The sequence below is a fragment of the Scomber japonicus genome, chromosome 19 (genome assembly GCF_027409825.1).
Source record: "Scomber japonicus isolate fScoJap1 chromosome 19, fScoJap1.pri, whole genome shotgun sequence".
Classification (NCBI taxonomy): domain Eukaryota; kingdom Metazoa; phylum Chordata; class Actinopteri; order Scombriformes; family Scombridae; genus Scomber; species Scomber japonicus.
The window spans coordinates 14971680-14984545 of record NC_070596.1 but is presented as its reverse complement, the minus strand read 5'-3'; the positions used below and the strand labels follow the sequence as shown (position 1 = coordinate 14984545).

The following is a 12866-nucleotide window of genomic DNA, read 5'->3' as shown; positions in this document are numbered from 1 at the left end:
AGTTCACATCATTGTTTATATTCAATTAAAGTATGTGGTCAGTTTCATTTGTCTAAACTACAGTTCATTCAAGTGAAACACTTTATTTTGTCTTTAGTTTGTGGTTTCTGCATGTTTGAGCATGTACAGGCATGACACACATAGAAGTGGGAATGATATTCGGATTTCAGCAGAGTGCTCCGGTGCCAGAACGACTCTCAATTGATATTCAAATTGACTACTTTGTGAAACTTGTCATGTCCAGACTTGACTCCTGGACTACTGTCTAAACATGTCAAATGAACGTTTATCCCCTCAGGTTAAAACAAAGAGTTGCAATAATATTTGTGTTAAGTTTTAATTTATGCTTAAAGATGTATATTTTGAACTTATTTATTTTATTTTCCCAGTGGATATCAATTCTTGTAGCCACTATTTTACAGATATTATACAAGAAAAGTGAGGAAAAAGTTAAATTTAGTTCAAGTATTTTAACCTGTTAACCTGCATGTTTTAATGTGACTCCACCATGCAGTAGATAATGGGGCACAGATCACATGAATGGAGAGATTGGTGGGCATGTATGAGGTTTCTCAGAGCCGAGAGGAGGAGCACAGTGTGAGGGAAGGGGAGGGGTGGGGAGGAGGGGGCAATCTGGGAGGGTACAAGTCTAGGGGGGGGGTATATAAGGGTGGGCAGATTTCACATGTAGCAACACACTTCAGAGTTCTGTCAACCACTGTGGATCTATCTACAACAAACAGACATTTTCCTTCATTTTAAAAGGATAAGCAGAGAGAATGGATCCAACTGAAGTTCCTGAATATTACTACGAATATGATGAGGCAGAAAACTCCTCCATGTGCGATTACTCTGAGTGGGCACCATCCTACTCAGTCATCCCAGTGCTCTACATGCTCATTTTCATCCTTGGTCTCTCTGGAAACGGGGTGGTCATCTTCACCGTGTGGAGAGCCCAGGGCAAGTGGCGAGCTGCTGACGTCTACATCGGAAACCTGGCCCTTGCTGACCTCACCTTCGTGGTGACTCTGCCTCTGTGGGCCGTTTACACAGCCATGGGATACCACTGGCCGTTCGGAGTGGCCCTGTGTAAGATCAGCAGCTATGTGGTGCTGCTCAACATGTACGCCAGCGTCTTCTGCCTCACCTGCATGAGTTTCGACCGCTACCTGGCCATTGTCCACTCTTTGTCCAGCACCCAGCTGCGCACCCGTGGTCACATGCGAACCTCCCTGACAGCCATCTGGGTGCTTTCAGGTCTTCTGGCCGCCCCAACTCTGGTCTTCCGCACCACCAAATATGATGAATCCAGCAACCGCACCTCCTGCGCCATGGACTTCCACCTGGTGGTGACAAAGAGAGACCAGGAAAGCTTTTGGATTGCTGGTCTCAGCCTCTCCTCCTCAGCTCTTGGCTTTCTTCTGCCTTTCCTAGCAATGATGGTGTGCTACTGCTTCATCGGCTGCACCGTCACCCGCCACTTCAACACTCTCCGCAAAGAGGACCAGCGTAAGAGGAGGCTGCTGAAGATCATCACCACGCTGGTGGTGGTCTTTGCCGCCTGCTGGATGCCCTTCCACCTAGTGAAGAGTGCTGATGCCCTCTCCTACCTGGATCTATTGCCTTCCACCTGTTACTTCCTGCGCTTCCTGCTGCTGGCTCACCCCTACGCTACCTGCCTGGCCTACGTCAACAGTTGCCTCAATCCTTTTCTTTATGCCTTCTTTGACTTGCGCTTCAGATCCCAGTGTCTGTGCCTGCTCAACCTGAAGAAGTCCTTGCATGCCAGCCCTGCCAGCTCTCAGTCCTCCCAGAAGACAGAGGCTCAGTCTCTGGCCACGAAGGTGTGACAAATGCTGAGGGCCCAGAGTTGTGCTGGGGAAGAGGTGAACAATACAGAACAATGCAGGTAAATCAAACCATTGCAGCGTTGGACACACAGATCGTCTGCAGTCAGTTTCAGGGTGTCACCTTTGCTCCCCGGGAAGGGACGTGTGGCAAAAAACTGAACAAAAACTGAACAACTTAATACAAGGGACCAAGCATAAACCCAGAGTATGGAATGTATTTCTGTTGGTTCTCCTGTGGACAATGTGCTGAACTATGAACTCTGAAAAGCAGTCCTCAAGTCACACTGAAGTGTGTATTACTCATGCTTTTTTTATTTTGATTTGTAAGCACTTGAGGTGTGATATCTAGCAGACTGCCCTGCTCTCCAGCTCCAACTGTAATGTCTGCACCACAGCTAGCAGTGTTACGTCTGTGTATGTGTGTGCATCTGCGTGTGTGCATGTAGGAAGGGTGTGCCAAGCGTCGAGGTGTTGGAGTCTGATAAGAGTGTTGTAAGGAGAGACGGGGATAGTATGGGGGTGGGGTTTGGGGGGGGAGTCCCAGACAGACGGACAGATGGCAGCTGACAAATGTTTTCAGGCTGGCAGAAGGCCCAATTAAAAGGTGACTGCTTTGACAGTCTGAGGTTATGTGTGAGGTTGTGTTTGTTGTGTGTCAGAATGACAATTAAATGTGTTCCTGATAGATACATGAAAGCATCTTGTGAATATGCATTATTTTCAATTTATGTCTATGATTTGTAATAAAAATATGTGCTTTGAAAAAAGCATAAAAACAAAGATTTTCTCTTTAGTCTGATGTTTGTGATGATTTTGCTTGTTAAGTATTGCTGGAATGTATTTTCTCCTATCCAGTGAATGTGCTGCTTCTTCCTGTTGGTGCACTGCAGAGGGGAGGCAGTTTCCCTCCCATTGTTTTTCACAGGGCCAAAATCAAAGCATATGTCAGCAGGAAATGCATGTTGGACTTCTGTTTCCCCCTTTTCCAGCATGTTTGTTTCTTCTCCTCTTACAATTCTCTCTCATAAACAATCAGTGAGTATAAAAGTTTCTAAACCATATGACATCTGGCTTTGAGATATTTCAGTCTTCCAAGTGTAGGATTCTAGGATGCCAATTTATACAAGTGCATCTAAACCATCTTTCAGTATCCATATTATCATTAATTAGTCTATCATGATCTGCTATGTGATAGTTAAAAGTGTCGTCTTTAGCAAACAAACACCTCAGCGGGTTGTTGAGCTTTAAATTAGAATTCAATGATTAATCAATTTCGACTGTAATGAGCTTTTTACAGGATATAATCAGCAACAGCAGGGAGACAGAAGGATCGGACTAATCCTGGGTTACTGATTTCTAGTGGGAGTCGACTAGCTGTCCTTGTTTAATACCTGTGATGAAGGATGGTTTAGTGTAAAACATTTACAATTACAGTACATAAAACAGTCTGCCATTTGTATGAGCCTGACTCCTCACATAGAGGGAAACTGCATCTGTGTCTTCAATCTTGGACAGGTGAAAATCTTGAAAAACATTTTAGTCATGTGAAGAAAAAGAAATCCAACAGCTGCAGCGACATTCACTCTGCCTCCTTCATCAGCTCCTTATCTCACCCGAGCTGGCACACAAACAAGGACATGCAGACAAAATCTTTGTTCAATAGATATTTGAATTTATTCTAGAAAATGCGTACATAAGAGACACCTGAAACCCAGTTGCACTCTTTTACTTGCTCAAAGAACATCAAGCAAATTAAATAAGCACTGTGGCACAATCAATATATAACAGCATGTTTTACTGTCGACACAACATACAGTACATTTTAAAATTCCATGCAGCAGCTATTTTGTTACAAGATGACTTGTCATATTATCCTCCACCTGTCAGCATCAAAGCCCAAAGCCCGCTGTGAAAGATAATCTGGATAGATGATTGTCATGGGTTTTCAAGTTTTATGAAGCTAATATGATCATGTTACAAAGATTTCATGACATGAACTTTGCATAGAAACAAAGTGCTACAAGAGAACTATTATTTATGCCCTTGATCCGCTGGTGCTGGGTGTTTGTCTGAGATAACTGTTCAATAATTATGACACGTTTTTATTCCTCTATAATAACAGAGTGTGAAAACAAAGTGCGTCTTCGCTGGAAGCCAGCTTGCCCCAGGGGAATCCTGTCGGCACAAACAGTCTTCATTCTCCATATAAGAAATTACAGCTCAACAACTTTCCAGAAAAGTCACTCACAAGCATTATTTATAATGTTTGCTTCAGCCAATAATAAAAATAACATTAATCTCTGTGTTGATAATGTGATTTAAACATAATTCCATGGTCATTTCAGCTTTTGTGAGGAGACATCAGTAGTTCTGTCTTTGCCAAGACAAGCACTGCTGGTTTCTGAAAACACTGCTGAAAAGAAATAAAAAGCTCTATGAAATAACTCATACCCCTAATTATATCCATAAATTTACACCAAAGTTAACATCTAATATATCTTCTGTTGATGACTTCAAGTACAAAGGTGTAGAATTGCTTTGATGCTGATGTCAATTTCTGGAAATCCTTTCTTTTCTTGTTTCATATGAGAAACCTGTTGAAGGGTCAATCAACAGTTTGCATTAAAAAAGTCCTAATGACACTAAATTCTGTAGATTCTCCTGAACAACAGACATATTGTTCCTGTAAAAGACTTTTAGATGCTTTTAGCACTGCAAATTTCAAGTCTGTTTAATTTTCAGTCAGTGTTCAGGCAAATAAAACACACATCATTTTCTACTTTTTATCAACCTTTAAAAGAAAAGGTGAGCTAACTCATTAAAGGACAAGACTCACTATTTCCTATACAAGTCTGTTTTTACAACAGCCAGATGCCCAAATGTTTTCTTGCAGTAATCATCCCTCCTGTTCATACTGGCCATTACAGGATCCCTTCATAATGTACTTATAATGTAAGTGAAGGGGGACAAAATCCACAGCTCTCGTTAAGTTTATTCAAAGCTAATATGAGGCTTCAAAATAGGCCAAATCCAGTCAATATCTTTCAAAGTTACTGTCTTTTTAATACCAAAAGAGGGAATTTGGTAATAAAAAGATGTAACTGTGGAAGATACCCACTTTATTTGACTAACTCAATTGGTTGAAGCCTCATATTAGCTTCAGGTGTTTTTTTGTTTACTTTAAATACACATCACATACTTTGTAAGCACATTTGGAGGGGATCTTCTAATGGTCAGTATGAACAGGAGGAATGATTACCACAAGACAAGCATGTCTCAGTGTTCATATGGGTACCCAACTGTTGTTTTAAGACTTGAAAAATTGTGAAACTATCCTTTAAGTCTGAATGGTATGAAACTTACAAACCTCTCTGTCTTTTGAAGAAATCCTGCTCAAATATGCAATAAATACAGCACAATGCATACTGTGAACCAAACCAAAACTCCACACTGGATACTGTTTGTTTCATACTGTAGGTGATGTATACCCATAGAAACTAAAGGTAATAGGGAATTAAGCAAGAAGTTTCAATAGGGGTGCCCACCCTAACTCATTCATTGTTGTATCAATGGGTGACAGATAGCCCGTGCCATTGTTTTGTTTTAAATCAAGCTTCCAGCCAGGCCTATCTTTGAAGCACATGTCCAACTATCATAAATCAGAACCCAATAAACCAGGTCAGGCAGAAAATAGACAGAGGAAGTGTGTGCACGTTTCTCCCTCGTCCTAACAATGGATGCTGAACAGTACAACCAGCAAACCGGACCTTGAGCCTGCTATGGTCATAGAGAGTGAGGATGAGAAGCTGACCCCTGCAGCGTCTTGGAGGACCCTCAGCTTCCTGCCGCTCAAGTCTTGCAGCTCTCCACCCTGCAACGTCCCAGGAGGATAGCAGACCTCATGGACAGGATAGGAGTCAGCAGGCCAGACAGGAAAGCCAAAGGGTGGTTGGGCAATAGGAGTTCCTGATCTGGGATATCCTGTCTTTCAGATGTATGTCACTGCTGCTTTTAGGGCATTCTGAAGGAGATGCATGCTCTTCTTGTGGTCTTTAAGGACAAAACAGTCTTATGCATTGGCTATGGAATGAAACACTTATGTTATGTGTAAAATTATGCTTGAGATGAGTGACGAATAAAAGTTATTGCAAACAAGATAATAAAGTCTAAAGCATAGTGGCAGACATGTGGCAGAAACACCTGAGGTGACAAATCAGATGTGTCCTTTAGCCTCTGTCCTCTCTCTTTCTCTGTCACTGCTGTGATGGCAAACATTTCAAAGGCATTCACACAAGGCATCCATCGTTAGTGGGGACACGTCGTTTCCGACAGCAAAAAAGAGCGGAAGTCCCCAAGCTTTGGGAGACTCCGGATCTTGGGTGATGCGAGTCTCAGAGTAGATCATCCTCTTCACTGGGGCACAAAGTGTCCCTTGATTCCCTCCTCTATCCTCTCCATTGTGCAGCTTTCCCTCCCTTGGGCCTAAATGGATGCCCTGTGATGTGCCTCAGAACCGAGCCAGTTCAGAGGCTCAGCTGCACTGATTTAAGCATCGCAGGTAAAGATGGCTGCACAGACGAGCACACATGCAAGCAAGAAATTACGCAAGAGCTACATCCAGAAGGTCTGCGTGGCACACCGCAGTGATGAGATTCAACAGATTTCGTAGACTTGTGTTAGTGATGCAAACATGATGCCAACTGTCCTCTGTTTATTGAAAGTTCCTGTAACAACAAAAAAGCTGCCACACACAACTTCTGTTTGTGTGTGTGTGTGTGTGTGTGTGTGTGTGTGTGTGTGAACAAATTGTGAGCAACTGTTCAAATCAAGGCTTTGGAATGGATTTTTTAGTATTTGACCAATTACGTTCTTCAAGTGTATTTAGATATTTAAAAGGGCTATAAGTGTTAATAAATACATTTTAGTCTGGATGCACTGCCGCCTTTTCCAGAGGTAAGTAGTTGAACAGTATATTAGAGATGTCTTCCTCAAGAATTAGATAAACAAATGTTATAGAAATGTAGAAAGGAGGGGGTTTCACAACCTGTCAACCTTATTAATGGCTTATAAAGCATCAGTAAATAATTTATCAATCATTAATTAATACTTATAAACTCAGGGTGCCTTATTATAAAGTGGTGTGCAACTTTATTGTGATTCTTGGTTGCTTTGTATTTTTACATGCTCCTTTGAGTTCGTCCATCTCCCGCTTGGCTGTGGGTCAGTTCATTTAACCATGTGTGTATCATGTTGGTGTGTTTCTCTTGCAGTGCAAATGAGTCAGAATCACTTTGGACTTCTTCATGGTGGGATTACAGCTCACTAAAGGTTCAATGTGTTTCACAGTCTGGTTTTTCAAAGTCTGGCTCACACTCTATGACTGAATTTCCATGCTTCTTTCATTTAAGAGTTTGTTCTATTTGGACTGCTGAACTTTTTTTTCCCTTTTTTTGTAGTGAGAACCAAGCTATTCCCAAACCCATTTATGAGATTTGAAATGCAGGTGTCATCAAAGAAAATCTCTCAGTAAAAATCAGTTTGTCCACAAATTTAAACTGTGCTTTTAAACTATACTTTAAAAAAAAAATCCTCCTATATTCATATTCCTGGTTTACAATAAGACATTTCAATGGTGCTTCAATGTGGTGCCGCAGTTTGAGTCATAAAACATCTGAATAAAGTAAAGACAAATAGAAGTAGAATCCACGTGATCATTTAACCTAATTTGAGATTCTCTCAAAATGGATTAAAAACTGAAATTTTATGCTGGGTCCACAAACCTGTTTAAATTTGACTAAACCATATGGACACATAAAACCCCATTGTTGAACCATTTACTATTTATATTTAAGTGCCCAAATTATGGTTTTAGAAAAAAAAGGTCAGTTGTGAAAAAATGGAGCAAGATGAACTCTTGACATGACAGCTTCCTGACAGGTGGCATTTTGAAAAGAGGTTGAGGCACAGAAACCCATAGAGAGCAGGGAGGGCTTATGAATACTGAGTATGTAGCCATGTAGAAGGCAACTGAGTCCTAAGATGTCCAGTTTTCCTTAAGCCTAATCATATATGGATGAATAGTGGTGCTTTGTTTTTCCAGAAGGAGGAAAGTGCAAGTTAGAATTCAGGGCATCCTGTTTAGCTGCAGGGTACTGTTGAGTCAATCAAAATGGCATGCAACAAAGGTTTATTTATTAATTAAAGGACGAGTTCACAATTTTTCAAGTCTGTCTTAAAACTACAGCCAGGTTCCCAAATGAACATTGAAATAGTTTTTTCTTGTCATAAACATCCCTTCTGCTCATACTGACCATTAGAAGATCCCTTCGTAATGTACTTACAATGTGAGTGATGGGGGCAAAATCCACAGCCCTCCTACTGTGTAAAAATGTATTTAAAAGATTATCCCCTGCCAATCTGAAGTTTCAGCTGTCCAAGTTAGTCAAATCAAGACGATATATCTCAATGTTATAGGAGTTTTAGTGCCAAAGTCCCTCTTTTTGTTACTATATTTCCACTTCAGCTCAACACAAGGATGGAATTTGACTGTCTGTAAATGTGGCAGACTAACTCAGACTGCTGAAGCCTCATATAAGCTTCAGATCAACTTTTAAATGCATTTTTGCACACGGTTATGTGGATTTTGGAGCACATTGAAAGCACTTTTGTAGGGGTTCTTTTAATAACCGTTATGAAGAGGAGGAATAATTACAGCAAGGAAAACCTATTTCAGTGTTCATATGGACTCCTGACAGATTGCTCACCTGGGCTGTTATTTTATTATGTATTACACTGTCTATCACATCTGTTGTTAAATCACCAGTCTCCATACCTACAACCAGCATAAACTGTCAATCATGGTGAGACCACTCCCATAAGTTATATAACTCCTCCCTTCAGGCCTGCAACCCCTTTTCCCTCCACATCATACCAGAGAGAAACAAAGGAGAACCCTTGTGAGTTCTTTATGGAATTTTTACCTTTTATGATTATTTTCTTGATGTGTCATGTATTGAACATTAACTGACTGTTTTCTTGTTTATTGACTCACTGAACATGTTATGTGTTGTGCACATTTAGACACAGGATCCTGGATGCTGTTTCAGTTATTTATTCAACACAGGCCGTTGATTGATAGCAGATGATTTTTCTATACGAAGACATTAAAATAAAAGGAATAAGGGTTACAACTCTGTATATTAGGCAACGAATAATAACAGAATAATATCTATCTATCTATCTATCTATCTATCTATCTATCTATCTATCTATCTATCTATCTATCTATCTATCTATCTATCTATCTATCTATCCATCTATCCATCCATCATCCATCCATCCATCCATCCATGAAACAAAGTCAATACTGACACCTAGTGGCAACACCGAAACTATGCTGTCCCCGGAACCTTTGTGCCCGAGCCGCTGACGTCTTCGGAGTTACAGAAACGAAGGACCGGGTTAGCTAACCGACAGCTTTAAAATGCTATAGCCTTTCAGAAACGGAGACAACCTGTACACCAAGACGTCTAAAACTAATGTCGTTGTCTCACAAACAGAAGCGGGTGTGGAAGTACGTGGAGGAGGGCCGTCTGCTGAAGCTGAAGTCGTACCTGCGTAAGCACCGGGACTTGGACGTGAACTTCTCCCAGGGCAAGAAGGAGAGGAGCCCGCTGCAGCTGGCCTGCCGCCTGGGAGACGACGCTGCTGTGCGGCTGTTGTTGAAACACGGAGCCGATGTTCTCCAGAGGGACCGGAGAGGAGACACCGCGCTACATGTCGCTGCTAACAGGGCTCTGAAACACGGGAAAACAGGTGAGGAGGGCAAGCTCCTATTAAATTGTTGTCATGTAACTGTAATTTTAAAAATAAATCTTGGTTTAATGTGTTTTCTTCAGCATTTGATGACCTGGTTGTGCCACTCAGGAAGAGTTGTCCAGAAGCTATGAACACAACAAACAGTGCTGGAGTCACACCTGAGGACCTGCTGAACTGGATGAAAAACACACAGGTACACACTCAAAATGCTACTAAAAATGTGGGGCTGCAACTAACAATCAATCTGTCCATTTTCCGATTTCAGTGCACAAAATGTCAGTAAAGACTCAAATATATCCACCACTCTTTCCATGTTGTTATCAAATTTCTTTATTTGTCAATTCACACAATGCAATTAAACATTAGAGCTAAAAAGTTTTTATACATTTTATTTGATCCTTTCACTAGTTAGTTGGCCCTAAATATCCAGTATCAGTTGGGCCCTACTAAAACTTATTTACACTCTGTTTTGTTTTAGTTTTTGATATTGATGCCGTATATTTCAAACACTTCATCATTTGGTAAATTCTTATACAGCTAATATGACGTAGATGTTTTGTTGTACTATAATAAACCATAATTTGATTTTCCATAACAAACACCTTGTTAGCCTTTTCTTGGTGTTGTTTTATGTGTTGAGGTTGTGGCGGCAATTGCAGAAGAAGTTTGCTTGGACAAATTCATCCATCATAGTTAACATGCTGTGAGCTATTAATTCACTTTTAAAGACCATCATGTAAAAATGAGTCTCCAGATACAATTCATTCATGTGCTCAGTGTCTTTCAGGGTTGGCTCTATAAAAACTGACTTTGTGAATGTCCCAAATATCAGATAACAGAGACTCTGATGTCAGAACACACAGTACCAGCACAGTTGCGGGGACATTCCTCTTTTAAGTAGATTTTAACACACTAATGTATCAAAACCATTGGCTGCCTCAAACATGGGAACACATTCAATAAATGGTTGTGAATTATATGTGGTTTTTAGACTGATTCTTTAGCATCAAATGTGAGCAGAGCAGTTTGCACTGTGGTGGTTGTCGGTCTGCGCTGGATCATTTAAATATAATTTGCTTACATTCTTCACAGACTGCAGCGAACATGAGCCGTCCAACTGAAGCCAACCCAGAGAAGGAGTGGATGGAGAAGCTGTTTGATGAATGCGAGGATGAATTCTATGAAAGCTTTGGAGTTTATGACGGTAAATTTGAAACTCATACTTCAATGCTGGCTTTTATATTGATTTTCTCTTCTGACAAAAAGACTGCTGCTTTTTTTCACAGCGGATGATTTTCTTCCTGTTGATGACGATGATGAAGACTTTGGGGACTGGGCTGATCGTATCAGAAGAGAGTATTTTAATAAAAAGCATGCAGAAGCTCAACGACTGGCAGCGTCATCTTCTGGGTGGAAAAAGAAGAAGAGTAAACAAGAGAGAGAGCAGGAAGAGAAAAGCAACAAGGAGCTGCATGAAAAGCTGCAGAGGGAACACGAGGAGTATCTGGCACGAGCAGCACGTAAAGAGGAAGAGACTCGGAAGGGCAAGAAGCGCCGGTACGATGAAGGGTGCGCAGCTACTTTCCAAGGTGGCTCTTCAGAAGGCAGCACAAAGCTGAGCTACAGTGACATCCCCTGGCCAGCTCCGCAGGGGACAGTGCAGGAGATGCTGGACGTGATGCTGCACGGCGTGGATCGAAAGGACTTGCCCGTGTATCGTAAAATGCTCCGGAAGCAGCAGGCACTGTGGCATCCTGATAAATTTGCACAGCGTTGTGAAGCTCGCTTAGAAGAGAAGGACAAGAAGCGGATCCTGGACACAGTCACAACTCTGTCACAGGAGCTAAACAGACTGGCTCAAAGTCTTAGGATGTAAAATTCACAATATCGTGGCACATTTTTAATGTGCTTTTCTGGACATGTGTATGTAAAAATTCACATGAATTCTGTTTGCATGCACTTCCCACAGTAGTTTGTCTGGAGGAGTGGACAGGTCAGTGATCGTAGGGTTGATGGTTCAGGTGATGAAGTAAGAACATTTAAAGGAGGGGTTCACAGTTTTTCAAGTCTGTCCCAAAACAACAGGTGCCCAAATGAACATTGACATGTTTGTCTTGCCATAATCATTCCTCCTGTACATACTGACTATTAACAGGCTATAAACCCTTCATTATACAGGTTCAGTGGCAATGAAGTCAGTATCTTTAAATAATTAGTTTTTTACTACCCTATTCCCTGTTTTTGTTTTGATGATTACATTGGAAAGAAAGGTAGGAAAACACTGTCAAGACAAAAAGAGGGATTTTTTTTTGCTCAAAATTAGGACTGGATTTTGTCCCCCTACATTGTAAGTGCATTGCGGGGGGGGGGGGGGGGGGGGGGTCTTCTAATGGTTGGTATGAACAGAATATTTACAAGAGGAAAGACGTGTTCATTTAGGCACCTGACTGTTGTTTTAAGACAGACTTGCTGCATATGAATTGTGAACTTCTCCTGTAAGACTTTAAGCCTGCTGTATTGTGAACTGGCTGTCCACTGCACTGGACACTAAGAATAAATGCTTTTGTCAAATGTCTGATTTTAAAAAGTAAAAATAAAACGGACAGCTTTGCCCAGATTTTGTTAACCCTCAGTAACATTTGTTTTGCATTCACATTGCAGCTTGTATTTTTACCCCTGAAACACAACAGCATGGAACCAAGGGATGTCATTAAAAAGATACCGGTGCACGTGATCTGCGGGTAATTTAAATTAATAAATTAATCTTTTGTCGATGAGGAATATTTATTATTGTGCCAAGTTGTACCGGTCAAAAGTTTTAGAACACCCCAGTTTTTCCAGCTTTTTATTGAAATTGAAGCAGTTCAAGTCCAATGAATAGCTTGAAATGGTACAAAGGTAAGTGGTGAACTGCCAGAGGTTAAAAAAAAGATAAGGTTACCCAAAACTGAAAATTATACAAAAACACTTAAAAAGTTAGGTCTTTCCTACAGAGAAATTGCGAAGAAAGTCAATGTGTCAGTGAGTACAGTTTCCTTCACCATCAAAAAGCACTCAGAAACTGGGGGAAACCCTGACAGGAAGAGGTCTGGCAGACCCAAAGCCACAACAGAGTCAGGAGACAAGTTTCTGAGAGTCAACAGCTTGCGTGATATGCGGCTCACAGGACAACAGCTTCATAGTGGTCGTAGTAAGCAA

At 41.1% G+C, this 12866-nt stretch overlaps 2 protein-coding genes across 2 annotated transcripts; both read left to right on the top strand.

Moving 5' to 3' along the window:
- Window positions 1–716: 716 nt before the first annotated feature.
- Window positions 717–2352, top strand: aplnrb (apelin receptor b). Its single transcript, XM_053340080.1, has one exon. It carries the CDS (start codon window positions 780–782, stop codon window positions 1848–1850), a length of 1071 nt encoding a protein of 356 aa, XP_053196055.1. The 5' UTR covers window positions 717–779; the 3' UTR covers window positions 1851–2352.
- Window positions 2353–9346: 6994 nt separating this feature from the next.
- nfkbil1 (nuclear factor of kappa light polypeptide gene enhancer in B-cells inhibitor-like 1) lies at window positions 9347–11912 on the top strand. The gene is made up of 4 exons (XM_053340229.1): window positions 9347–9665; window positions 9749–9861; window positions 10761–10872; window positions 10955–11912. Exons 1-4 carry the CDS (start codon window positions 9389–9391, stop codon window positions 11542–11544), a joined length of 1092 nt encoding a protein of 363 aa, XP_053196204.1. The 5' UTR covers window positions 9347–9388; the 3' UTR covers window positions 11545–11912.
- The last annotated feature ends 954 nt before the right edge of the window (window positions 11913–12866 follow it).